This window comes from Antedon mediterranea, chromosome 6, assembly GCF_964355755.1.
Source record: "Antedon mediterranea chromosome 6, ecAntMedi1.1, whole genome shotgun sequence".
Classification (NCBI taxonomy): domain Eukaryota; kingdom Metazoa; phylum Echinodermata; class Crinoidea; order Comatulida; family Antedonidae; genus Antedon; species Antedon mediterranea.
This window is the reverse complement of record NC_092675.1, coordinates 24,997,531-25,025,011: the sequence shown is the minus strand read 5'-3', so window position 1 is coordinate 25,025,011 and position 27,481 is coordinate 24,997,531. Positions and strand designations below refer to the sequence as shown.

Sequence of the window (27,481 nt, the reverse complement as noted above, 5' to 3'; positions counted from 1 at the left end):
CAGTCAACTTGTGTGTTGCCAGACCTTTCGGTATTCCACTTCGGCGGAGTGTGCTAAGTGTTATTCGTTTTATGTATATTAACTCTTCAGAACAATCTTTTGGCCTGTATTCTTTTTAGTTACACTCCGCTATCTTGTCCTTTTTTAGTTTACTTGGAACTTATACAGTTATAACTTATTTTGATTGAAGCCAGCGACTGAGTTGGTAAAGTAACGACACAAGGCTACCGAAAGGAGACACCATCGCAATCATGGCGAACAGAATCATGTTTGGATTACTGTTTGTATGTGTGGCAATCACAGTTCAGGTAAGGTTTATATCTTTTTTTCCTGCGTATATATTCAATAGATAAATTTATTATGTTGATATAGTAGATAGATAGGCCTATATTGTGGTATCATTTACACAGTACTATAATTGAAGACGATCGATCCAACTTCCTCCCCTATGATTGCAATGATGCGTGAGTTCTTGGGATTGACTACGACAAGGCCAACAATGACAAAATGAAGTTTTTCTTTAACCCCGGTAAATTATCAATGAACCATAATCGTAACGTTTTATACAACTTTAATTTTGGCATTTCGTTTGTCAAATGTTTTTTTTTTATATTACAATAACACCAATTTATAATAGCTTATCACCGGTGCGTACTTTTCTACTAAACAAATAAATAAGCATATTGATTTACTTTTCTTACTTCTAAATGTACCTGAAGCTGACTAAAGAAAACCCTCATTCATATTATGATAAACTGTACATTTCGTTCAATGGCAAAGTTCCATAGCGAATTGATGTATCCCTTTGGCTTTGTGGTGGCTGTTCGCAGGAGGCTTTCTTTGAAATTGAATACCGAATATGGCACCAACATTTTTTTCTTCAGAAGGTATAAACAGCATCTCGTAAAATAAAAAATGAGATAACACTATAAAAGTGTTCATAAAATAGTTATTGCATTATTATTGTTTATACAGGTTTATGGAAAAGTAGAGTTGCCCAGGAATCTACACAAGAGACATGGTATTATTAAAAACATTACTTTTTTATTTTTCATAGTAGTTTCTCAAAAATGATAATGGTTTTTTCTGTGTATCTACGATCCAGGTTTAATGTACAACATGGGTTGAACCTATAGACAATTTCACGATGGTGCAATACATCGTTAAAGCTAAAATTGAATACCAGCCAATACAGAGTTTGTTTGTAACCTACACGAAATTGAATTAAAAATATAAATCCGGCATGTGGTATGATGTCTTGTTTTAATCGATTACATAAATGCTTACGATTAAAAGTATGATGAACTTAAAACTATTTTGCATTGTATCTATTTTTTATACTCAATTTTATGGATTGAAAATACTACTTACATTGCTGTACAACTTAGGTGTGAGCAAAAATAATTCCTAAACACCAATAAAAAGTACAGTATACGAATAATCTGCCAAAAATTAACCTCAGTACAAGAGATATATTTTCTCAGATCTAAAACTATTAGTGAATGTACAGAATTAATGATAACTTATCGTACTATTTAAAAAAAAACTACTGGTAATTTAGATTAATAATAAATCATTTGTTCTTCTTTTTCAGTTGACTTAATAAATCGCCTTGAAGACTACCACTTAGTACGACCCTACAGATCCACAAAAGACGGAGAATTCATTAGTTACGACTTTTCAGATACAGAATACTCAAATCAAAAGGCAGAATACAAACGAATTAAGCGAGAAGCCGGAATCGAAGAAGAGGCTGATGAAGACGATGGTGAATATATGACCGTTAATCCCGGTGGAGTGCCAACGACAGTCGATCTGAACAACCCAACACCATTATTCAATAGTGACATAATAGTTGAAAAACAGAATGAAGATGGAACCATCGATGAAGAGAAAGTTGATGAACGTTGCAAAAGCTACGAAGGCGAAGATATGGCTATTGTTAAGTGTGGAGATGAAGTGGTAAGTATTGCTTATACTTTGTTCATTGGTGGATTTAACAGAATTTAGTAAAGAGATAGCAAAATACATACATCTATGTGTTCGTCTGACATACAGTACAAGCAATGTACTGATATATTAACAACAACAACAAAAAATGATACAAGATTTCATATTTTCTGACACTTTAAGTGGCCAATAATTGCAAGGATGTGCCCACTGATATAGTGTATAAAAACATTAATGTAAAAGGTTTCAGATGAGAAGTATGACATTTGATTAAAAACAGTTTTATTTGAGAAATATAAATAGGTTTTTTGATAAAAAGATAACAAGCTAATGCGTGTGTAAATTAGAGTTAAAATTGTATAAAACTGTTAAAAAAAAATAGAAGAAATTTAGTTGGGAAATTGAAAATGGTAATACAAAAGTTTACCATTTTCAATAAAAAGCTTCGAACTGATGCGTGCAAAAATGCCTCCCACGGTGTCAATCGAAGCAGACAAATGGGACGAAGAGAAAAAAAACAGATTTCTCCCGGGGAGAAGATAGTTTGCTGGCAAGAGTTGGAATGCCAAATTGAGTTTACATTATAGCCGTTTTATGACGTCATCGGCCGAAATGAGGCCAAATCTCCCAGTTCGGTAATCGTACGAGCCTGTGTGGTAGCTAGCTAGCACAGTAACAACTTGAACAAGGGAGGCTATCACAGTAAAACATTTTAGAATCACATTTCATTTATCAACAATGAGAAATTTAATGGTTTCGTTTCATTTTTTATTCTCTGTTATAAAAAAAACACAAATCGTTTTTAGCTCCTTATCGAGTTATCAAGTTATGTGTACATTTACGATGCATTTATTTTTATAACATCCATGAGTGATGGATGAAAACAAGAATATAATAATTATATATGTTCTGATAATCTTAATAGATTACCCAATAAAATGCTCCTACTTCTCAACCTTTCATCAAAATGTCACCACTTATTTCACCCCCCCCCCCCACACCTTTTTACAAACATGCTACGTTTATACTGTTTTAGATCTCATGTGGTAGATACTAGACATGTACACGTGTAATATAGAAAGTGGAATTCCAGAGCATTATTACACGCACTCTCCCCTAGATTATAACAAACTCTTTACAGATTACTGTATTCATAGCTACATTTCAAATTTGAATCGATGTAATGATGACCTGGTTATATTAAAAACGAATGAAGGATTTTTGTTAACTAAAGATAACGTAGAAATGTGAAATTTAGTCACTGATTTCTGTGATCTGTCCATATAAAGCAACTAAACCTCGATTTTACTATTACATCACTTACTTATCTTACGATTGCATCGGCAAAGCCAATCGAATAAATTATCGTTAATATAATCACGATGAAGGATGTTAACATTATTTACTATTAATAATCATCGGGCATTTTAGTTTATGATTTCATCATTTAGTTTACATTGTGTATCATTCTGTCTGCGTTAAATCGTGATATTTCAACAAACCCCCGGCTAACTACAATATAATTGAACTTATTAACTATTCAATGTCATTCAGAAAGTCGTTAATGTACGTTATTTATTTTAATAGGCTACATAATGGATAAAATAGGTAAAAATCATAGCTTCTAAAAGTTGTCCTTGTATATAAGTACCATTGGCTGCGATAGTAGCGCGACTCGTATACTCGTATATTTCTTGCATAGAATCTACTTTTCAATTTCATGAGAAAGCTACCCGGAAAGCTACCAACTTTGAACGGATCAATCTCACAAGTCGTTGGGCAAAAATGTTTATCTCCACGGTTGCCCATCTCCCATAGTGCTCTTGCTAAGAAAGTGATAGGTTTGCACGAAGAAACGTGACGGTATAACACCATCGTCTCCGCCGCTTTAATAATTGGATAATAGAACGTTGACTTGTTCCCGCTCGGCATGTGCTCGCAGAAAAAATTAGGCGCTCGGTTGGCGTGCGTAACCTAATACTGTACCAGTGGAGTTATATGGTTAGGAAAGCCTACTGTTGATGAAAATATCGAATTTACGAATGCAGAGGGTTATACGAGCTGGGATGTGAGGTAAATAGTCCAGTGGCGTCAAAACTATGCAAAACAAAAACGTCGAATATGCTATGTTACGAAAAACAATACGAAAACAGATAATGCATTTATTGGTTTAATGAAGTGATTTAAATAGCGCGAAATGCGTTTCTCTTGTTGGGAATACAACATCCGAAATTACAAAAAGAGCGCCAATATTAATTTAAGTATTGCGGCCTACACAGCTTAAAAAGAAATTCATTTTTTATTATAATTTCACTATGGTATTTGGAAACAATAACTAAACATAAACCAATCCTAAACGTTATAAAAATCAAATATCATCATGCGCACTGATTCAACAATGGAATGATGCGTGAAAACCAATGGTAATAATACCATTAACCTAATTAGCGTGGATAAATTGCTACAACTATTTTCGAACAAGATGTTCCACTTCATTTCTTGAAAATAATAAGTTTCAAAACGCTATGCATCACGTGATGAGTTACGGCTGATACGGTTCGGTTAAATGTAACAGCTTTTTTTTTTTTACACTACTCATTTAGGCCTCTTCGTTTTTAAATTGACGGGAATAATGGTTAAGTAGCGAAGATTATTATGGTTTTTATATAAGCAAATTCACATAATTATTCTTGAAGTTCCACTAGAAAGAACACCATCGTGTTTGTTCCATGCCACCGTTACACATAGACACGTTTGTGCATCATGTAAAAGTGGCATATTCTGGCTCCTACTGGCACAAAACGCAGATCAATGTGCTATAATTTATAAATATGTATTACTTTTTAGAGTGGTGCTTAGACCTATTAAAAATAATTTGTGTTTGAATTAATATGGAACTGCATCAGTAGTTAGTAAATATGACGATAAATACATTGATTACAGCATATATATATATAACAATGCTTATCACCTAATATAAACAATATTTATTTGGTAGTAGGCCTACCTTGTACTAGGTCATTTCATGGGTATCAATTTCAGAGGCCTAGTATTAATTAAGTCAATACTTTAAGGCAGTAGGTCAATCCGTTTACTTAAAATACAAATTTGTTTATTTAGTCATGAATTCAACAAATCATATCACCAATCAATTAATATTAAATTAATTCTTCCAGCAAAAAACGATTAATTTAAAGGAAATGAGGGTGATTAAAAAGCCTATATGAGGTTTTAAAAAGGGCAAGTGATAGGTGAATGGTATTCATTTACAACCTATGACATTCCGTATTATGATAATGTTTAGTTTCACAATGAATAATATTTCATATTTAAAAGTAAAGGCTAGAAAATCCCTGACCTTCGTGTTAAATAGTAACAGTGGTCACGTGGATAGCTGAGTGACTAATAATATATCGACTCAACTGGGACCAAATAACAGTAATATATAAAGTTTGCATCCCCAGACTACAAACATCAAACAGTTCTATGGACATTTTTCAATTGCTTTATAAGCCGTTATCGATTGCATAGGAAATTACACATTAATAGGAAGGAACAATGAAGGGTGCATTAGCTATGGGAATTGCTACTGTTTTGTGGCGAACAAGTTCTATCTGTCCGTAAGGTGTTTGCGGACATCATCCCATGGGGCGAAGTCATTGTGTTAGCGGACTTTATGTATTTGTATACAGCGTGCGATTTCCACCATGCCAGACAAAGTGAAACATGGCCTATATAATTATGAAAGGTATTAATGGTTTTATACAACATGTGACATTTAAAGGATTTCGATAACGATAATTTTCTTGTCCCACATTTTTGAATAGGTGATTCTATTAAACGGTGAGGCTAACCACACATCCGTTTACCTTCCACATTTTACGCCTCGTGATAAATGATAGAACAAAACAGCACTTTGTTGACTGTACACAATTTATAGGGAGGTTGTACATTCATGTATGAATCAGTGGTTCTATATCAACACCACACCGACTACTGTGATTAACGGAATAGCACCTTGCATTGTCCTACTCATGAAATAACTTGGTTAAAAAAGCTGACCTCAACAACCTCAACGTCACTTTGTACTTAAAGGGACAGTTGCACTGTTTAGCAGCATTTAGCAAAACACGTAAACGTATCGTAAACGTACATGACTGTGCGGCCTACATCTCCGAAAATTAACTGTACACATATACGCGCGCGTCGTTCTCAAGCAAGCGGCTTACAAAGAGAACCATTCTTTCACTAAAAATACTTGATTTACAAATGTGATATATACTATTAAAAAACCCTAGTACGAAATACATTAGTGTATATAAAATAAGTTTCTTTACAAACTACTACAACCGGATCAGGACCTTTAATCACATCCTAGTGCCAGTACCCTGATTAAAAACTCCAAATATTGCCAAATATTAAAGAAAAAGAAAATAAACATTTATTAAATGTAAATACGAAACTGTACAGGTCTGTAAATCTAGATTAAAAGTAGGCCTACAATACAACGCATACTTTTAATTATGAAAGCACAATAGTTTTGTGCAACTTTTAATTAAATTCTTTGAAAGAAAATTTATGTTGACCTAGATTTTATGTTGGTAACGATGATTGGACAATCCATAGTAAAAAGCCTCGTTGAGAGAATAGGGTCTGAATGAAAACGATAAAACAGAACGTTTCCTCGGTTGTATATGCCTCTGTAGATAAACATGTCTTGAACGACACTGAGTCAGATGATAGACACTTGGGAATGCAACGGGAAACAATACACGTGACTCATAAAGTACACCATTCAAAAATATCTATATTATTATTCAATAAAATGACTCCACTGATAAAATCTAAAAATGCATTGTTACGAACTCTTCCAAGTATCAATTTAATTTGAATTATATGATGATCCGATGGGATAAGGAAGTATTAAAAACTGTTACTGTAACCGGATTGTTAATAAGAAATATTACAGGTTACAAAAACATACTATAAAGTGGACGATTTAAAGAAACTGGACATTTTATGTTCCGGTTATAGTAAGTGGTATTGCAATTTGTGGTTTTTTAGAATTTTTATTTTAGATTTACTCATTCAGTTTTTATCAAAACAAAAAAAAACAAGAACTTTTTACACTTTATCTCCATAATTACTAATAAACTTTTAAAAATATAAATAATTTAATTAATACCTTAAATTGTTCTTATTTCAGCAAGGTATATTTAAAGATAAGGATGGCAACGAAAAGATAGTTGAGCCAATTGAGACTGGATCAAACAACCCTGAGGCAGGCAAGACCCACATCGTGTACGAAAGAAGTGCTCTTGTCAAGAGAGACGGCTCAAAATTCGGTGATTTTGGTAAGAATAATATCACTATAGCCGAGTAATACATTTAATACAAAACCACTGACGAGTATATCAACCTAGAAATACTAATTTTCTGAGATTTATTTAAAACGTAAATACAAACTCCAACACCGACCGCCTGAATTGGAATCAAATCGTATAATTTTCTTCAATACAATATACATCTAATTTACAATTTTTACAACCACCTCTTTTGGTTCCTCCAGTTGAATTGTTTAATTTAATATTCAAAATTCAACATATGAGGAAGGAAAACCACATAAAAGTATCAGTTAATGCTGAGATGGATCTTTAGGGACCTTTAAGTCAAATAGATATAGGATGTGGGGATTCTATAAGTAAAGTAGTTAAGATAAGATAACTAAAACCATTTTTTGAAATACTATTTTTAATTTATTACCTAATGTGTATTTTTACGATTACAAATGAAATATTAAAAATATCACTCTCAAATTTAATTTAAAAAAATCTTTACATAAAAAAAAAAAATCCAAATTGAATATTAGTTGGCACAGAGTTGGTCATGATCAAACTATGCACGATGAATTAATGTTTTGATCATGAGCACGTTAATTTGTGTGAGGCGAAGCATAAATTTGATCCTAACTGATTATATAGATTCGGCAGAAGAAGTTGTAAAAAAGGTGAAAGACGTTGCAATGGAAACTGGAAGAGTTAAGCGTGGATCGGGAGGAAAATACTTCATTGAGACAATGCTTGCTGTTGACAACACAATGGTAGAGTTCCACGGTGAAGAAAACATTCCAACTTACCTTCTTACCATGATGAACATCGTAAGTACTTTACCCATACAATATTTACATTGGTTTCTTACTGGAGTAAGAATAAACAGCTCAAACGAAACGGAAAGTGTCTTAATGTACAATGGAATGTAGACATAAGTAGTGTTAGTTAGTTAGACAGTGTAGACAGAGCTTAAGGAACATGTACCCACAGAAGATAATTATACTGTACCGTGTTGTGATATTGAGTTCATCTATCTAATGATGAACTTTACAGTCTCTAAATATTGACCTTTGTCTATAATCTAATTGTTTTGATAACTTTTGTTTGAACATTTTAAATAAGTATGTTTTCACTTTCCGTATGTTATTAGGCTTTTACAAATTTCGTGACAAAGCACAAATAGATTCAATTAAGTAATAAGCCTACCGTTAATATGTAATGATATTGAATCACTTACGTTTGTATCGTGTGCCATGAATATGAATGGTATATTTTACCGATATTTATTGATATTATGATGTACATAACGTGTTTAACAGTATTTAAAATAACGCCGTCTGAAATTATCATGTAAAGCTTGGTTCCCACTAGAACGTAACGCAAGGACGTAAACGCAACGCAAGCGCTTTAACCAATGACAAGCGAAGTTATAGACAGTTAGCAATCACAAGCGAATAAGCGATTGGTCAATTCACTTGCGTTGCGTTACGTCCTTGTGTTGCGTCGCTAGTGGGAACCACGCTTAAGTAACAATAAGTACAAAGTAATGACATAAAGTTAAATTCATTCGTATTTAAAACAACGATGGTCCGTATTACAAGCACCGATCTGCCGGTAAGCGACCAGCAATGAAGGATGGGAACACGTCTGAACCGCCGTCCGTATACTGTATACATTACGCAATTATTCTATGTTAAATAATGCATAACTAAAACTAAATAGAACTATTGCATTATTGTTGTTTAGGTAAATGAAGCATACCACCACAAATCATTGAACATCGATGTCACAGTTGCTGTCATCAGAATTGTAATGCTCAGCAAGTCACAGGTAATATATACATTTTTTAAAATAGCTCATTAACAAATATTAAATATCCATGAATCTCAAGTTAAAAAACACATGTATTACTTATGTTATATAGAAAATATTTAAACTTAATTGTTTTGTCTCCACAGTCAAGCGGAATGATCAGTGGTTCACCAGCCGCCAGTTTGAGAAAAGTATGCACATGGGCTTACAAAGCAAACCACCCAGACGATAGCAATAAGGAACATCATGATCTGGCTCTCTTCTTCACACGTGACAGCTTCGGACCAGCAGGTAAGAGAACATTGCACATATTTTAACTGTGACGTAAGACAACGCAATATTTCGATTTGAAGGTTGATAAGATCATGTCATACGGCGTTGTGTCAGTTTGTGTTTTATCTAGTTTTAACACAAAATACGTTGAATGCTTTCAGGATATGGCCCTGTGAGGGGTATGTGTAATAGTCCCAGAAGTTGTGCCCTCACCCGAGATGAAGGCCTTTTGTCGGCATTTGTAGCCTCACACGAGGTGGGCCATGTGTAAGTGGGATTTCCTTTAAAACATGCAACCATTACTAACCCACTCACCGAAAGAAAGCTAGATAGACAACACCATGCTTATTAACTTCGTGATTAACAGTAAAATATGAAGTTTGCCTGAAGGACTTTGTCAAAGTTTATCAAATTCCTTGCTAATTTCCTCAATGTTAAGTAACCTCTAACACCATTGCACTCTAACACTTACGTATTAAGCCCCAGTCTATCTTTCTTTCAACAACTTCAATTTATGATCTAACAAAAATTTACGATTAAAGTTCATCTGAACACCTGTAAGTACTCAAACGTTGCCTAACCTGCCTGGCGCTTTCCGTTATAGCATGCCTTCGAATCGTCCACTTAGGCTAATAATATAATCTATAGTATAGACCAGTGTTGTGACCCGTGTTAAAAGCCCACTAACGTACGTTAAAATAAATAGGTTTCATTGTTTTCTAATGAAAAATCAGTACCTGGACGACAAGATCAAGATTCTTAACGATTATAAATTAAGTTTGTTCAGCTTACTTTCAGACACATCCGGGTAGTTATTTAGAATGCAACCTGACACAACTAAAATGTTACCAATACACCCAACCAAACCACTTTCATACAAATTTATAAAACGCATTAGACCAGACTCTATACCAAAAATGGCCAAACAATCTAGACCAGCAAGATATACCAAATAACTTAGGCCAGGCTCTGGACCCTATGTGACCAAGGACTCACTACCTAACAGTACGATAAACCAAATAACTTAGGCTAGGCTATGGACCCAGATGACCAAAGACTCACTACCTAACAGTACGATAAACCAAATAACTTAGGCTAGGCTATGGACCCAGATGACCAAAGACTCACTACCTAACAGTGCGATAGACCACAAATAACTTAAAGCGAGACTCAAGACCAAGGTCACCCAAAAATCTAGAATCAAGATGACCTAAAAATTCAGACCCAAATCTCGAAGATGATCAGATTAAAACACTACGATCACTTACCTTTCACTATAACGTAATGATATATAATTTGAACTTTAAAAAAAATCCGATAACAATTTAAAATGTTAACTCGGATAATTGCTGTCATTGACCTTTTTGAAAATTTTCAGACGTTTACGAATTAGTATACTAATCCGCCAATATGACTTTGGTATTATATTATAATTTGAATACAACTCTTATCAGATTATTATTAATTCATAATATTAGAATAATTGTTGATTTATGGGAGTGTTGATTTCTATAAAGTTATTGTATTTAGGCGTTTGATCTCCTGAAGCATTATTGCCAATACTTCTCAAAGGTTATTCGTATGGTAAAACGTATTAGAATCTGTAATCCGCACTCTCCAACAGAAAGAGATGTTATGTGACAAATCTCTTAACGAACTTAATATGATATTTATAGACATTGATGGGACCAAACTGGTTCCAATTTAGGTTTTTAATATACTATACTAACCCATCACGCACTTCTTTTAAATGCATGCTTGCACACTAAGGATACGCACCATTGGGTAGCATGTGCTCAATGAGAAGTTGTGGCTTGATGAAAGATGACGGTATGCTCACAAGCTTTGTAACTGTTCACGAAGTTGGACACACGTAAGTTTATTTAAACACAAACAATTGCGGTGCAAATGAGGAGCTTCGCGGCCTAAAATGACCCAACAACTTAACTGGTCAGCGTCGCTTCCGAGAACTATTTTGGCACGCGGCACCGCTACTGTTCGTTAAAATGTTAACACAAATTCGCCACTGATTAGTATTATATACATTTATTTAACTTACAAAAAGTTGTATTACCTTTTCTGTCTCTTGGCCTTTATCAGGTTCTCTTCTGAGATTTTAACCTGAAAAAAAAGTGAAGTTAAACTAATCTACACTAACTGTTGCTATAAGCCTAACTAGCATAACAAAGTTCACATTAAATACGTTTATATTGTGTGCAAATATCACCTTTTTACGATAGCATGAAGTAGGTACCGTATAGAGGTGTCTAGAATAGAAGAAATATGATATACTCTTTCCCTAACATAATTAACTTAATGTTTCTCAGGCTTGGAATGGACCACGACGGACAGGGCAATGCTTGCAAAAAAGATGCAAACAAAGGTAGTATCATGGCCCCTCTTGTCACAGCTACGTACCACAAATACTTCTGGTCATCGTGCAGCAAAAAGGAACTTGAGAGCAACCTTAAGTAAGTTATTTTCACTTTCAAATTAAATACTATCAGTCAATCTAAACACACATTACATTCGGTTTTCGTTCTGATATCGCATTTGGTAATCTAACATTTCCAAATACCTCCAATGTGCCATGACTTTACAATAGAAACTTTGGAATATTAGAGAAATAGAATTATAATACAGACGGTAGTTACGTTGATAACGGTAGTTACGTTACGTTGATAACGGTAGTTACGTTACGTTGATAACGGTTAATTGACTTCTCAATCAGTCAGATTTAATTTCTATCATATATTTTTGGGAACAAAACTACGTATTTTCAGGTTTCGGTACGTTGTAGTTGAGTAAAAAGATTTAAGAAAGGGGTTTTCAATGGAGGCATACTGTATCATATTTTATTAGTAACGTTTGAATCTCGCATTGCCGACACACCTCTTTAAGGAACCTCAGCCCAGGAATAACATATTTTTATAACGAAATTAATAATCCCAACCTGTCATAGCACACTACAAACAGGATACGAATTTAATTTGACTTAATTTTGAAATATTTTCCAACAGAAAAACATGATTGTATGTACTTTTAATTTTAATTTCTTAATTTATATTAACATACCGTGTTTTTAAAGTAGCCTATAATAAATGGCATTTGACATGGATTAAAATAGTTGTTACCTTACACCAACATACCTATACAAATCAAACACATTCATCATTAGAATTTTACACTTTTTTGCAGACTGTCAAAATTACTTCTGTAATGCTATTATTGAACAAAGTTACCCAATTATATAGTTTTATTTCTTTCCTTTCATTTCCGTTCTGTTTTAGCCTCTTTCGAATTAAGACTAATCAGTTTAATGAATGTAACCAAATTATTATTTCCCTTTTGGTAGTTGTCTACTTTCGTATTATTTCTAAGAGTTGTAACATGGGCAGCCAATATGGTCAAAATAAAGAAAAACAAAAAGACAAATTGTCGTAACGTCATTTTTTTTCATTATTCATCATCACTATTTTGGCCCTAATGGCTGGTCATACCCTGGCTATATCAGTATAAAGCTAATACTGCTATAAAGATCAATGAGGAATCTGAGGAGGAAAGAGAATTGACTAATGATTTATCGCAATTGACATTCACAATTTTATTTTTCAATCGCCAGCCGCCCCACAAACTTCAAGTGAAATTTACGACATCAGGAAAAGAAAATTTAATGACTTTAACTTTCAATCTGATAAATGATATGTCTGAGATATTAAATGGTTAAATACAGTAAACTTTATTTTTAGCAACAAATATTTTCTTTAATATATCCTAAAATGAATTAATTTTAACATACACTATATAAACTCTCGTCAAATTAAAAACTATCAATTAACAAAAAGCATCAAAATTAGTAATTTAAAATAAATAGTAGTTATCGTTTTGTTTTTTGGTTCAGTCGTCATTTAGTTGGTTATAGGTGTTGGGTTACTTAATTTTCTGTAGACCTATTACTTGGCAAAAGAAATGTGAATGATATTATTAATCTGTGTACATTGGGTCTCAACAATACTAAGAGCCGTCCAAATTAATAGATTAAACTGAAAAAAAGTATTGCCATACTCTTCGAGTTTGTAGCTTAATGTAATTTGTATATTGTAAAGTTTTGAGTATGGTGTTAAGAGAAAACAATATTATAAGGTTTACAGAATAGAACGTGACGTTATTGTTTTCAGATTGCCAATGAAATGCTAATTATTATGCAAATTAATACCATGTTTTCTTTGTTAAACGTTAAAAACTCGCGGACATGGGTATTACAAGTCTTAAACATATAAGCCCCCGAGCATGAGCACGATACATTATTGTTTATTCTGCATGGGACCGAAATGCAAATGTCAGGAGTTCTGCTTGATTTGTACTTGTAGTAAATCAGCTGTTTTCTTGCTAAAAATGAACATTGCAGGAGACTTCCAACCTAGTTGAAAGTCAGTCTTCCTTTTAAAAAACGAATAATTGGCAAATAGATACGGTACTAAATCAAACAGAAAATGAGAAGTATATGCACTAAAACTTGTATTTGTCAATTGGTACGGTAACTGTCATGTTCATCTAATCGACCCGTCATTTCGTATCATTTTGATAACTTTTCAAATGTGTATCCAATCAATCAATACGTGTCTTCTAGCCCATGCATGACTTGGCAGCTTTTTTGCAATTCTTAATTTATTCTTACGAATGAAAAGAATTTTAATATGAATTTAATGACGATTAATAATTTAATATAAAAAAGCATATTGCATATATCTTTTCAGACCCTTGTTTTAATTGAAATTGTCTTATTTGTAGTATTTCAATTCAATCCATAAATTGATTATTATTTGTATCCTAGTTAAAACCTCCTTTTAATTCACCCGAGAAGGTCAGACTTTAGTATAGTACTAGTTGGCACAAACGACCGGTGCTTACTGGCATATTTAACAATATTTTAGGTAAGTGGGATATCACATAATTGAAACCATAGTTGGGATGAAATGTCCTGTCAAATTAATCCTTCATAGTTAACATTAACAACAGAGAAGTAAAAAAGTAAAATATCTTACGATTTGTCGAGATTTTAAATGTTTAAAGTACGGTAGGCGTAAGGCATTTAAACTCCATTGTAACGTTTTGCATTTAATCTGACAAGTGTACATTACCATGCATTTGGTTGCCACATGTCAAATTAGTCATAGAAACAATGGAACCCATGTATGAGAACCACGGGACACCCTAGCCCTAGTTGAGCTGAGCTGTAATGGTAGGTGCAAACGGGAACAAACTTAAAGTGTAATTTAGCAAGAGATCGAGAAATAACATAATGCTATACTGTATCTGTGTGGGAAAGATGCAATACTTGTCATTTTAACAACAGTCTCTGATTGGCTGGCGAATTATTTGTTACCTCGAATCTACGGAGACTTGACCTAGTGATAAACTCACCTGTTAGCTAGCCCACCTTGATATACAACTCCTATTTAACTTAATTGCGATTAAGCCAATAAGGATAGAGATAAAGTATTATAGACAATATGATATCAGATGATTATGCACTGTGTGTTTGGAAAATTCGTAGTATGAAATTGGCCCAGGTTAATCAATACGTGCCCTTTACCCAAATTGAGATGCATATCTGAAGATCTAATTAAACACGTTTAGGTATAATTCTACAGGGTGTTTAGTTGTCGGGAATTGTTACCTCTCAACGCAATGAAAAGATAGTTTATTGAAACTATGCATTTTTACTCAACTGCCGATAAAGATCTGAAGTTAAAGAAATAATTAAACAATTTGATGCATAATACTACAGGGATGTTTTACTTGTCGCGTATATTTACCTCTCCCAGTCTGAGCGAATTATTGAATTAAGATTCGAAGTAATCTATTTGTTGTGAAATCGTTGATCGCGACTTATTCGTCCAATCCGAGCAAACTGACATTTTGTGACCTCGACGTTCAAGTTTTAATTCAATTTCCTGTTCTTGCTGTGAATGGACTTGGGATTCACGGAGTGTCAGTGTCGCCTCACATGTTTTTTTCAAAATCTATCTTACTGATAAAATAGTATTATCCTAATTAATTTTTACCTCAAAATATTAAAATAATTTGTCAGTTCAAATATAAAATTTGTTCAGTTTACTTACACCTGTCAAGCTACGTTGCTGTCAGCGTACGGTATTTAAGTTTTCCCAATAGACATACATTACAATTGCTAAATAATGACAATTTCCTGGTTTCCCCAATGCCTGTTTTAATAAATTAAATTTCTTTAATTACATAAACAGATAAATCGACTGGAGAATATTTTATCGTAATTCAACTCAGTATATTTGTCTATTTAAGTACGAATACTTACTTTATAAAGTTGAAAATGTATCAATTAGAATCGTCGGGACGTTGATTTGTTCTATCAAATGATAGTGTTTTGTGAATATATAAAAAACCAGGTCATAACGTTTCTTCTAATATCGTAAAACGCATTGTCATTCGATTAAATGAACTTGTAAACTAGGCATACCGTATTTTTTGTTCAAAAACTATCAATAGCATTAAACAAATTTGTGGCCTAATAATATAAACTACAGCAGTTTTTTCTTTGTTTTAATATACAATACAATTGAATAAACAAAATAGATAAACACTTTAAAATGTACTTTTTTTGTGTCCAGCTAACTGCGTAATTTCCGTGTTTATATGGAAGTTGTTTTAGGAGGGAATAGAAGAGGGTTGGAATATCTGACAATTTAACATGAATCATCGTGCCTGTAAGTTTATTAACACTATGTTTTTATTACAGTTCCTACACTTGTATGAATGACAACCCATATGATAGTGGTAATACCGAATACGAAGCTCCATCAGGATTACCAGGCGAAAAATTCTCTCTTGACGACCAGTGCCGATTTGACTTCGGTGATAAATTCGGACGTTGTACCGCGGTAAATAACTGTTATTTTCTTGTATTGTTATATTAATATGTGTACTTATGTACAACTTCCAAATAATTGTGAATTGTTCACCAGACGTGATTATAATTCCACCTTTAATTATTATGTTATAGATTTAATATTTTTGTTTCTATTGTTTATTGAAATGATTTCTTTAGTTCGGTGCCATGGATCCTTGTGGACAACTGTGGTGTGCCCAACCCTCAAATCCATTCTTTTGTAAAACCAAGAAAGGACCAGCTCTTGATGGAACATTTTGCCGCAAGAAGTCGGTAAGAAAAACATAACATCATTTAAGTAATAGTTTTCTTTACTTTTTACAGTGCAATTTTGATGTTTGTTCCCAGCTGATATGTTCACATAGTTCCAGCCCGTGGTATGGATATTATTTAGGTTATGCTCTTCCGGGTAGCTCATGTGGCTCTGGGATGGTAAGACTGGTGTTTGTCCACTTTTGTATAACCATTCACCAGCTTTTGACGACAGGAATATACCTGTTACGTGGCTATTTTTAACATTGTTTTGATTTCATTTTTCGTTTGCGCAGTTGCACATATTAGAAAACTATGATTTTCTTTATACAGTAGTTCAACATATATTGCAGCTTAACTAAAAATAACAGGTCATTTATCTAAAGCTTGGTTCCCACTAGAACGTAACGCAAGGACGTAAACGCAACACAAGCGTTTTAACCAATGACAAGCGAAGTTATAGACAGTTAGCAATCACAAGCGAATAAGCCATCGCTTGTGATCGGTCAACTCACTTGCGTTGCGTTACGTCCTTGTGTTGCGTCGCTAGTGGGAACCACGCTTAAGAAGTCACGGTTTGAACGTCTCTCACGTATATTTTAAAATACATCACAAGGTACTCTAGATCTAAATATATATCACTAGGTAAAAAGGCGAATATGTTGTTGACGTCATTGATGTATTCTATAAATGGGAAAACCAAAGTGCCACTGGCTATCTAGATCCACATGTGAATACGACATGTTGTGTTTGAGGTTGAAGTCAAGTTTACTGTTTTACCTCTAAGGTTCAACAAATGTATTCCATATTTGACAGTGTTGCCTACTATATTCAACAATATATTTTACAGTGTTTTAAGCTTAGAACTTAAAAAAAAGTGGAACGGTTTTTCTGTAAACTGTTTGTCGGTAGCCATCATGTTAAATTGTATGATTATCAATTAAAAGGAAATATTATGTTAGCTTTGGATTGGCTTAGTTCAAAGTATAAGAAGTATAAGAAGAAGAAGAAGAATTTTAAGAAAAGAAATTATCAAAAGTTTGATTTGTCTGTGTGTCGGTCCATGCTGGTGAACTTGTTTTTAGTTTTTCAATATTTATAATTTCCGTTGCAGTTTAAACTTGCTCCTTTAAAACTCAAGACTATTCACTAAACAATTTAGTACTTTGCTTTTAGCTGATAAGCTGGTACTCGACTTTGTGGTTTGTATAGTCAGTTGGGAAGACTTTCATTTTCTTTCTAGATATTCTACTTCACCTGTGTCACTCCATCAGCTACATGAATAATGTACATCCGGCGATTTATATATTTCCACGTTGTTTCGTTTAACTTTTATATAAAATGTAACTAAGAAATGGTATGGTACACTATCTTGTTCTTGGAAGAGAATGTTATTTCCGGTTATTTTTCAAACGTAATTGTTAAGATTAATATTTAGGTCAAAGATTTGAATTGCGATCTTTATGAATTTATCTATCCAGTTCTGTGTGTTTACATCTGAGGTTTAGTTGTGGAAATGGATTACTATTGGATTTAGGAATTCGACACTTTCAGTTCATGCTTTCCAATCCATTGCAATACAACTTTTGTTTTCATTATTACATATTTGTTTTAAAAATGTTTTTTTTTCTGTATATATTAAGAAATGTATATACTTTAATACATTTTAATGCATATTAGGGAAATACAGTATTTACGAACGTTTAAATTACACATACTTACCTTATATACAAGTATTTTTTATTATATATGATGTTATGTAATTAATGCCATACTTTTGTAGAAACTAATATTACTAATTGTTGTTCTCTACTAACATACTAACATTACATTTATTCCATGCCAAATTCCAGTGGTGTATGGCCGGAAAATGTGTAAAGAAGTCCAAGAGAGAATTGAGCAAGAAAAGCAAATTCTAAACCGTGTGCCGAGCCAAATTTCTCCTAACTCTCCATCAGACTTTTGACAATCAGTATTTTATTAAAATAAAACAAAACAAAATCACTTGAAAGTTTCCATCAAAGTTGGCCAAAACTGAACAATGTTATTATAATCTATATAAAAAGAAAAACAGTCAGTGATATGACTTACATACTAACCTAATCAACTGGTGTTTTCCACATCACCTCAATATTACCTGGCCAATAAGTGTTGTTACGTCCCGTTCCTGACGTCATTCAAACAAACTGCGAGCACTAGGTGTAATGCATGTTTTTTGGTCATGAATCAGGCAGTTTTGTAACTTGTTTTCTTCTGTAAACTGTAATAAATTGTAATTGTAACAGATGTTTATATATATTTAATGTGTTAAATAATAACGAAGGCTGCCGCCAAATGTTGTAAGATTACGTAATTGAATAAACTGACCCCAGACTTGATCCTAGTTGAATTCCTTTTTTAAATGGTGTAAGAAGTGAAAAACATGTTGAACTTAATGTAAAGCTGCCAACATAATTCATGTATTATAAGTTTACTAACTATAATCTTTCTAATAATTCTGTCTGACGTTAATTTTGCTAACAACACTAATAACAATAACAGCAATTAGATTTGTATCTATAACAATGGCAATAATTAACATAAATTATTGTAAAATGGTATTTCGTTTAGTTAGACAAACACACTTATCTTATAATAATTATTATATACACAACATAAATGAAGGCTAGTTTGCTTTCCTATTATTTATGATGGTGATGATTATGAATGATGATGATGTTGATGATTTAGTTACAGCAAATAGATGATGATTTTAGTGATAGATAGACTCTATCAATAGTGAAAAATCACAATGGTGATATTTGTACAGTACCCTATATAGTACTAAAACATATTGAACATCAAGATACATACATACACACTTTTCTATCTTATCTAAACAAACATACAAACAACATAACGTACACACATTAAGTACACGAGATTTAAAAGCAGCAGATATGCCCACTGAAAGGTAGAGTTTTTAAAATATTTATAATAACCGTTTTTGTATCTCGTTCTCTTATACTTCATTTGTGCAAAAAAGCTTGATTTGAAAAATATATAATTGAGCGCATGTGCAATGCCAGCAATTCTTCAGTTAACTTTTAATGACCTAATATTTATACTTTCTACTTTTCTATACTTTTTGTGTGATCTTTGTTTTTATGATATTTTTATAATATATTTGATTAAGAAATTGATTTTGAAATAATTTGATGTTTTTCTTTTACGAAATGTCACTAAAAAGTGTTTTGTTTCTCACTTTACTATGAATCTGCAAATATTCGTTTATTGGTTGTAAATAGTAGGTCTACAAATTGTACAGTAGGCCTACTATTTTTGTTTTGAATGCAGGTTTTTCTTTCTCTTGAACTGTTCTCTACAACAATTTGTTTTCTTTGAGTCTATGATTATTCATGCAAATGTTTGTTGACTTCCATTTTGATCAATTCTTTGTAGTATTTTCTAATTTTTTTTTTACATGTGACTGAACCTAAATTTATATTTATTTACCTATTGTAATTTTGTTGCGCTTTTTGATGTTGCTATTAAGTGATATTTTATCTAAATTTTAGTTTTACTTTTGTAACTTTACAAAGAACCGGTCCTGTATCCGGCTTCAAAACAACTGATAATAATAATTGAGTTCAGCACACAACGCTTAACAATTACATCAGACATTTAAAATATAAATATAATTAATTAATAATTATAATTGTATTTTCAGTGGTGTATGCAAGGAGAGTGTGTAAAGAAACCCAAGAACAATGGAAATGTCAAGACGACAACTATAGTGACGTCTACAGTTGTGAATGGGGGTTGGAGTGAATATAGTGAATTTAGCGAATGTTCATTCTCCTGTGGAACCGGTGTCGCCATCAGAACAAGACAATGTAACAACCCAGCGTAAGTATGTGTTACTTGTATCTAAAGGATGTATTTATATTTATACACATGCGTATAAGAGACTTTCCTATATAGTATATATTATTATAGCATCATATTGGTAAAGTAAATTAATATGGTTTGAATAACTTTAAAATGTTAAATTAAGACAGTTAAATTACTTAAATTATTAAATTTACATTGATAATTTCACAGGCCTGCTGATGGAGGTGCCGACTGTATCGGTAGCAGTACAGATTTCAAAGTGTGTAATGCTGAGGTTAGTACTAACCAGTATTACCATAGTTTGGCTAATAACACAACAACGTGGAATGTGGAATTATTATTTAATATTCGTTTGCTTCTTAATTCCATTTCTAGCCTTGCTTAGGAAAGAAGACTGACGTAAGAGCAGCACAATGTAAAGATAAACTGTCTAACTGGCGCTACCTTGATCGTCTGCATTCATGGGCACCAATGGAAAACCTTAACAGTAAGTTCAATGGTTTTATTATTTCTATTTTTAGTCTGTATAAAACACTCTGGTTAACAATTTTTTTATATAAAGTAATATACCTCATTTATTTCCTAATTTCAAACTAAAAGCTCATAAACAATACTGTAGATGGCAATGTAAAACATTTGCATTTTCTAATCAATTTCGTATTGTCTTAAAGGCTCTCTGCAATGTCGTCTAACATGCATGTCTAAAAACACTGGAGATGTTGTAGTATCAGAATATGACGTCATAGATGGTACCAGATGTTCCTATGACAACCCTAATGGAATTTGCGTACAAGGAAAATGTCAGGTACTGTTATTTGATTTAATACACTTTATAAAAACATGAATTATTTTCTATTACTTTGCAATAACCTCCACTGACCTTAAAACGACACAAAAACAAAAGTGATAGATTAAAATACGGATGATATATTAGAAATATAAGTGTAAATTAAAGTAAAATCATAATAAATTTTCAAAGAATATATTGAGGAAAAGGACATTAACATTTTAATGAAAAAGACATACACTTTAAGAAAAAAATAATGATTTCTAGTTTCACGATGTGACAAGCAAAACGACGAAACTACCGTTCTTAGATGATTATGAGCATGCGCCTTGTGATAGTCTAGTGGCGCGTTGTGAAAAACGAAAGGTCGCTATTAACGAAACAAAGTAATAGGCAAATTAGTTTGTGAGTGTTTTAATATTGTTGATATTATGCATAATCATACATGTTTTAAAATTGAATAAGAGCCTCAGGTGTTATGTAGGTCAACTATTATAACTGTTATCATACAAACGTACTTTCCTTGCGGTTATGAACTCAAGTAATTGGATTTGATGAGCGGACATTTCGGACACTCCCCTATTCAATATAAGATAACGATGATGACAGGATATGTGCAAACACGTTCATCAGCTCGGGGTAGAGGTGCGACACCATAAGGGGAGGATCACAAGTATATTCTTCCTGATATGCAATTAGATTTTCTGTTTGTAATTGAAAATAAAATTGTCTTAACGCTTCTGTTTTCATTACAGGAAATTGGTTGTGACAGTGTATTGGAATCGGGGAAGACAGAGGATTTATGTGGAATCTGTGAGGGTGACAATTCTAAATGTCGTTCTGTCACGGGATCTTACGTGAAATCTAAAAAGAAGAGTAAGTTTCATTTTGAAAAAGTGGTTAAAATAGTTGTGTATATCCAGGCAACGTAGACAAGACCGTGTTAGGCCTACAAACTATTAAGCCTTTGTATCGTTTTCTGTTCTCCCTGTATAAAAACCGATACACGAAAACCACACCTAATAACTTGTCATCAAATCCAAGTCCCTATGAAACAAGAACACATTTTATAAACTATTTCTCCTTTTTTGTATTCGTAACCAGAGACACACCTATTAATTACTTATTAGGGTTATTGAACTACGAACTGTCCAAGTACAGTTAATACAGGAAACATTAACACACACCTTGCGATGTTTCATTACAGTTGATTGTCCTGTCGTCGAAGAATAATAATTGAATAATTATGCTTTTTTTTTATAGAATACCAGCGAGTGGTAGTTATTCCAGCTGGCGCCCGTCACATTGAAATTACTGAAGTAACAAATACAAAACATTTCTTCGGTAAATAATAGTATTATATAATAGAGTAATGAATAGTACCAGTATTATATACAATAGATTAATTTAATACAGCATAACACAATTAAATGTTCAATTTATACATGTTACAATTCAACACTATGGGTTTATTTCTTTTAGCTTTAAAAAATCCAGAGAAATCAAGCTGGATTTTGAATGGTATGGGTAAGCAATCGCAGTCAAAAGAATTCGTGGACGTTGCATCCCACTTTGTCTATGTAAACGACGGCTTTGAAGAGAAACTCGTAACATACGGACCTATATCTCAATCCATGTTACTTATGGTACGTGACAATTTCATTATAAATTCATTACTGCAAATGAGTGAATTATGACGAGTTAAGGACGACTGGGATATCAGGGATTTCAGAAGATTTGTTTTCGATCTTTTAATCCATAATTGTAAAATGATACCATAAGGCGACATGCGTAAGGTCGTAGAACCATTGCTCGTCGTGTGTTATGTTATGCATAGACGCAACACGTGACGTCGAACAAATGTTTAAATAATAAGGAAGAAAGAAATAATACGTATTTGGCCAGTATAACATTTTTTCCCTAAATGAATGTGAAAACAATGAAATAGGATAGCAGTAGTGGAACTCCTATTAGAGGGACATCTTTGGGACATCCAGCAAAGTGCTTCATTGGTAGGGGTGTATCCTGAATAGGGATTGATCGTAATGTCAAAGCACAATATTTTCCCTCATTCGTACGTTCATACGAGAATCCTGGATAGGGGTGGCCCAAATGAAGCGTTCTACTGTGTATCAACGATATTAGGCCTAAATATTATGTATACTTTTCTTCTAGGTATTCAGTACAAAAGATCAACGAAGAGCTAATTTCACTTACAAATACGTGCTACCGTCTGAAGACCTAGCAGTATCAAGGAGTGATGATTTATACTTGTGGCAAGAAGTAGGATGGTCAAAATGCAATAAACAATGTGGAGGAGGTAAGTGGTTTGTTCCTTTTCTCAAACTGCAATTTATGCGCCTACGTATAAATAAAAGGGGCGTATGATTCTCAAAATACGGGGGTGATGGGAGGTATAATATTGACCGAAATACAACAACCCCTTTCAATTAATTTTTACTTCTAAACCGGAAAAACATTTGTTCTTGACCCATTAATACGAATATTGAACTTCTTAATCCGTCTGGTCTAGACTTACAAACAAACAAAATCTGGTAGTGGGAGTGCTATTGATTCGGCTGTAATTATGACGTTATTTTACATCCGCCATTCAGACTTTATCACCAGAAACGTGTCTCCAGAACGCGCGTACATTTTGTTGTGAAATTATGGCTAAGCCTTGATTTTATTATCATGACGAAGTTGACCAACAAATATTGCAAATGTAAACTATTGTAAAACTGCATGCACCAATACATCAAATGAATGCATTGATTCATTTTTTCAGGATGGCAAACCCAGTCATTTGAATGCAGACGACAATCAGACAATCAAATTGTTGGTAATGAACTTTGTGGAAAAGCAGATTATGATCCAATAAATAGCAGAAGACTCTGTAATACACAACCATGTAAACAAAAACGGTAATATACAGTACTTATACATAGATATGTATTCGTCTATGCCTGGTGAATTTGTTATTTGTGACGTAATTTATACAAAAGAGAAACGTGGCAATGGGCGTATACACCCCAGTATCATTTGTTTCATTATCAGGACTGCATTGTTGGTCGATTTAACATTCGTCCTCGTGTATTCCGTTCAAAACGAAAACATGCTTCTCTTGTAGAGTTTTGGTTCTAAGTTGAAATCGATGGAATTGACTGTTTTTGTCCACAATTTTAAAGTACTGTATGTTTATTGAAAAAGAATGACTCTCGATAATTTGACAAACAAAATAATTAAACTGTTTATTGTACAGATTCGAATGGCAAACGGATCCATGGGAACATTGTACTCGAACATGTGGTAGTGGAGGTATCCAAATTCGTGGCGTGCGTTGCATAAAGGTTGACAAGGGGAGGGCAAATACAGTAAACAATAGAAAATGCCCGGGTCCAATGCCAGCAAATAGTCAAGCATGCAACAACGACCCGTGCCCATTGGTATGGAGGACGGGAGAATGGAGTGAGGTTAGTACAATAGTGCCTATTCAATAACAAGTTTTTGCATTTTTGTAGTAATACAGTTTTAAAAGGAACGTTAAGATCATGATAGAAATCGTTTCTGCTGACGGTACCTTCGTTTTATATAGGATGATGTAGCCTGTCTTGTAGCATGGTTATATATATATTTATATTTATGTTTCAAGCCTAATGTGTTTATAGGCCTATATGTATATATATACGTATATATATTTTTTGATTTTATTTTTTGTTTGTTTTCGTTCTGTGCCATTTGTTATTTGTTTTCTATGACAATACTGTAACGTACGGTGAGAGTTAATAAAGAATTGGTTATAATACATGATACCGCACGATAGTCTAAATGGACATTAGGAATTTCAGAGTGTTATAAATGCGTGCAATTCAGTGTCTAGAACTAGTACGACACATGTTTGTGACTAAGCATGGCTCTTTACCTTTAGTGTTCAGTTTCTTGTGGTCTTGGAGTCATGACACGAACTGTAACCTGCTCAATTCCTTCAATGCGAAGCTCAGATTACCAATGTCCTGAAACCAAACCAGAGAGTAGCAGTGAATGCGACATGGGTGAATGTGCTAGCAAGCGTAGGTACCGTTAATTGGTTGTAGTTTGTAGCATGTATGTAGCATGTTTGTTCAAAGTAAAGATCTGTCCACACTATCAAACCTTACTTGGTGTGCCCACATATGGACACGATGACGTCATATGACTACCATATTTGGGCATATCACACTTTTTTGACACACTATTTTGATAGTGTAGACATGATACATGAAGCCCCACACACCACTCAATTGCATCTAATCGGGATGACACTTACAAATAAGTGTCATCTTCTAGGATATACTCTTTGTCACCACTTTCAGAAAACACGTGAAAAATGTTTTTAAATTTCCACAATACGAGAATCATCAAATTTATGAACAATTGGTTTAGGATATTCTGAAAACAGATAAACATTATGTTTCTTTATTTCCCAAAATAATAATAATGATGCTAAAAACTGGGAAATACTTAAAGATAAAGGGTATATTACACACATACTTTACCAAGTTAAACCAATTTTACTTGCTCATAAACATTGACAAGTTCAATCAGTTTTTGGAATTACTTTTAAATCACAATACAATTTTTGGAATCACCTAAGCTTTTCTGACTTTTGGATTCGATATTGACAATATAATTAAACGTGTTTCTTCTTTTTTTACCTGTAGAAGTAAAAAGCAAAAAATGCGTTCCCGTCTCAGGCTCTCTGCTGTGCAACCCTAAATTACGGCATTTGTATTGCGGACTGGAGGGGTACGAAGAAATCTGCTGTGTGACATGTGATGGAAGTGCGGCAGTAATACAAGACTCAGATGAAGCACAGACAGCAGACGATCTTCCTATTCCATGATTTTGTTAACAAGGCGCCAAATTATGTTTCTGTACTTATCTGTTGTTTTGTACAAAATGTGATGTGATATTCTCGTTACGAGTAAATTACTCATCATCAATCTTAACAATATCAGCCTCATGTTATCATGTAGTGCAGCTGAACTTTATTTTCAATCTGAAGGAGACCACTAGAAGTCAAGTGTATCTTATAATATATCGCATCGAATGTACCTTAAGCCATTTTGGTGTTTATTTAATTTATGTCGTATTCATCATCGTTTTTATCTACAAATCATGTACACTCAAAATGGCATATTGGGTTGTTAGTATTGTGATACTAAAAGCAGGACCAAAATACCTTACTACGTCATTCAATCCAAATTTATCATTGGCTTGTTGCATTCAATGTACAATATTTGTGGTACATAATATAACGACAGTATTCAAGTTTCCCTACAAAATAGTAGGTTATTTTAATGTATTTATTCAAATATTAAATCTATTTTAAGCTTGCCATGTGCATAGCTATGCTTGTAAATATTAAATCAATTCGTGTAGTCTATTATTTACTTTGTAAAATATACGAATAATACCTTATATAAACCTTGGATAAATGGGCGCCCCGGACAGGTACCGGGACAGTGGACAATTGTTGCTCACACAATGAACAATTTAACTTATAAATTATACATAAAAAGAAATAGTAAACAAGCTCATTTTATTCTTAAAGGCTTATGAACGGTTATGTTAAGCTCTTAACTGAAATTATTTATTGAGGATTTGTATAGAAAGAAAGATCTGAATATGTATATACAGTATATCTTAGGTGTATTTGGGCACTTATCGCATGTGAAGTCAAAAATAATAATGATAATTTAAAAAAAAAACTTTTTATAAATGTCAAAGTGGACTTGCAGCTATGCAAAAATACTGTGCAATAAATATTCATGAATTGTGAATTTCCACAGTAATGTCAGATAGCGATTTGTACGATGAGAGACCCCTCAATATTGACTGTGCTCAAATATATCTTGGAAATACTACTCGAGAGCTACGACGGTGACGTGAATATGGAGGACGGGTACGCCTATAACCATGTAAAAAAAGCTAATAAACGTTGCAATAGAAAACACTGGTGGTAAACATGAGTATGTGTTGTTTTTAGCCAACTAAATATCATGTTTATTAAGCTTGGTTCCCATTACAACGCAACAATGACGTAGGCCGCAACGAAAGCGAATCGACCAATCATCAGCGACAATTGGGATAATCCATCACTTGTGATTGGTCAATTCGCTTGTGTTGCGGCTTACGTCCTTACGTGGCGACCTAGTTGGAAACAAGCATTATAAAAGCCACAGAGTACTGTATTCAATACGAAAAGTATTCGATTAGACAAACGGAATAATGTAC

At 33.3% G+C, this 27,481-nt stretch overlaps 1 protein-coding gene across 1 annotated transcript; it reads left to right on the top strand.

Annotated features, from left to right (window-relative positions):
- On the top strand, window positions 1-27,177 carry LOC140050875 (A disintegrin and metalloproteinase with thrombospondin motifs 3-like). The gene is given in 23 exon segments (XM_072095841.1): window positions 1-308; window positions 976-1,021; window positions 1,595-1,962; window positions 7,157-7,304; window positions 7,932-8,107; window positions 9,027-9,110; window positions 9,239-9,383; window positions 11,136-11,238; window positions 11,693-11,836; window positions 16,144-16,285; window positions 16,453-16,725; window positions 20,255-20,433; window positions 20,629-20,692; window positions 20,794-20,905; window positions 21,090-21,223; window positions 21,961-22,081; window positions 22,469-22,549; window positions 22,688-22,851; window positions 23,381-23,525; window positions 23,994-24,129; window positions 24,468-24,678; window positions 25,134-25,275; window positions 25,906-27,177. Coding segments are annotated over 23 exon segments (3,357 nt in total). The 5' UTR covers window positions 1-251; the 3' UTR covers window positions 26,088-27,177.
- Window positions 27,178-27,481: the final 304 nt, after the last annotated feature.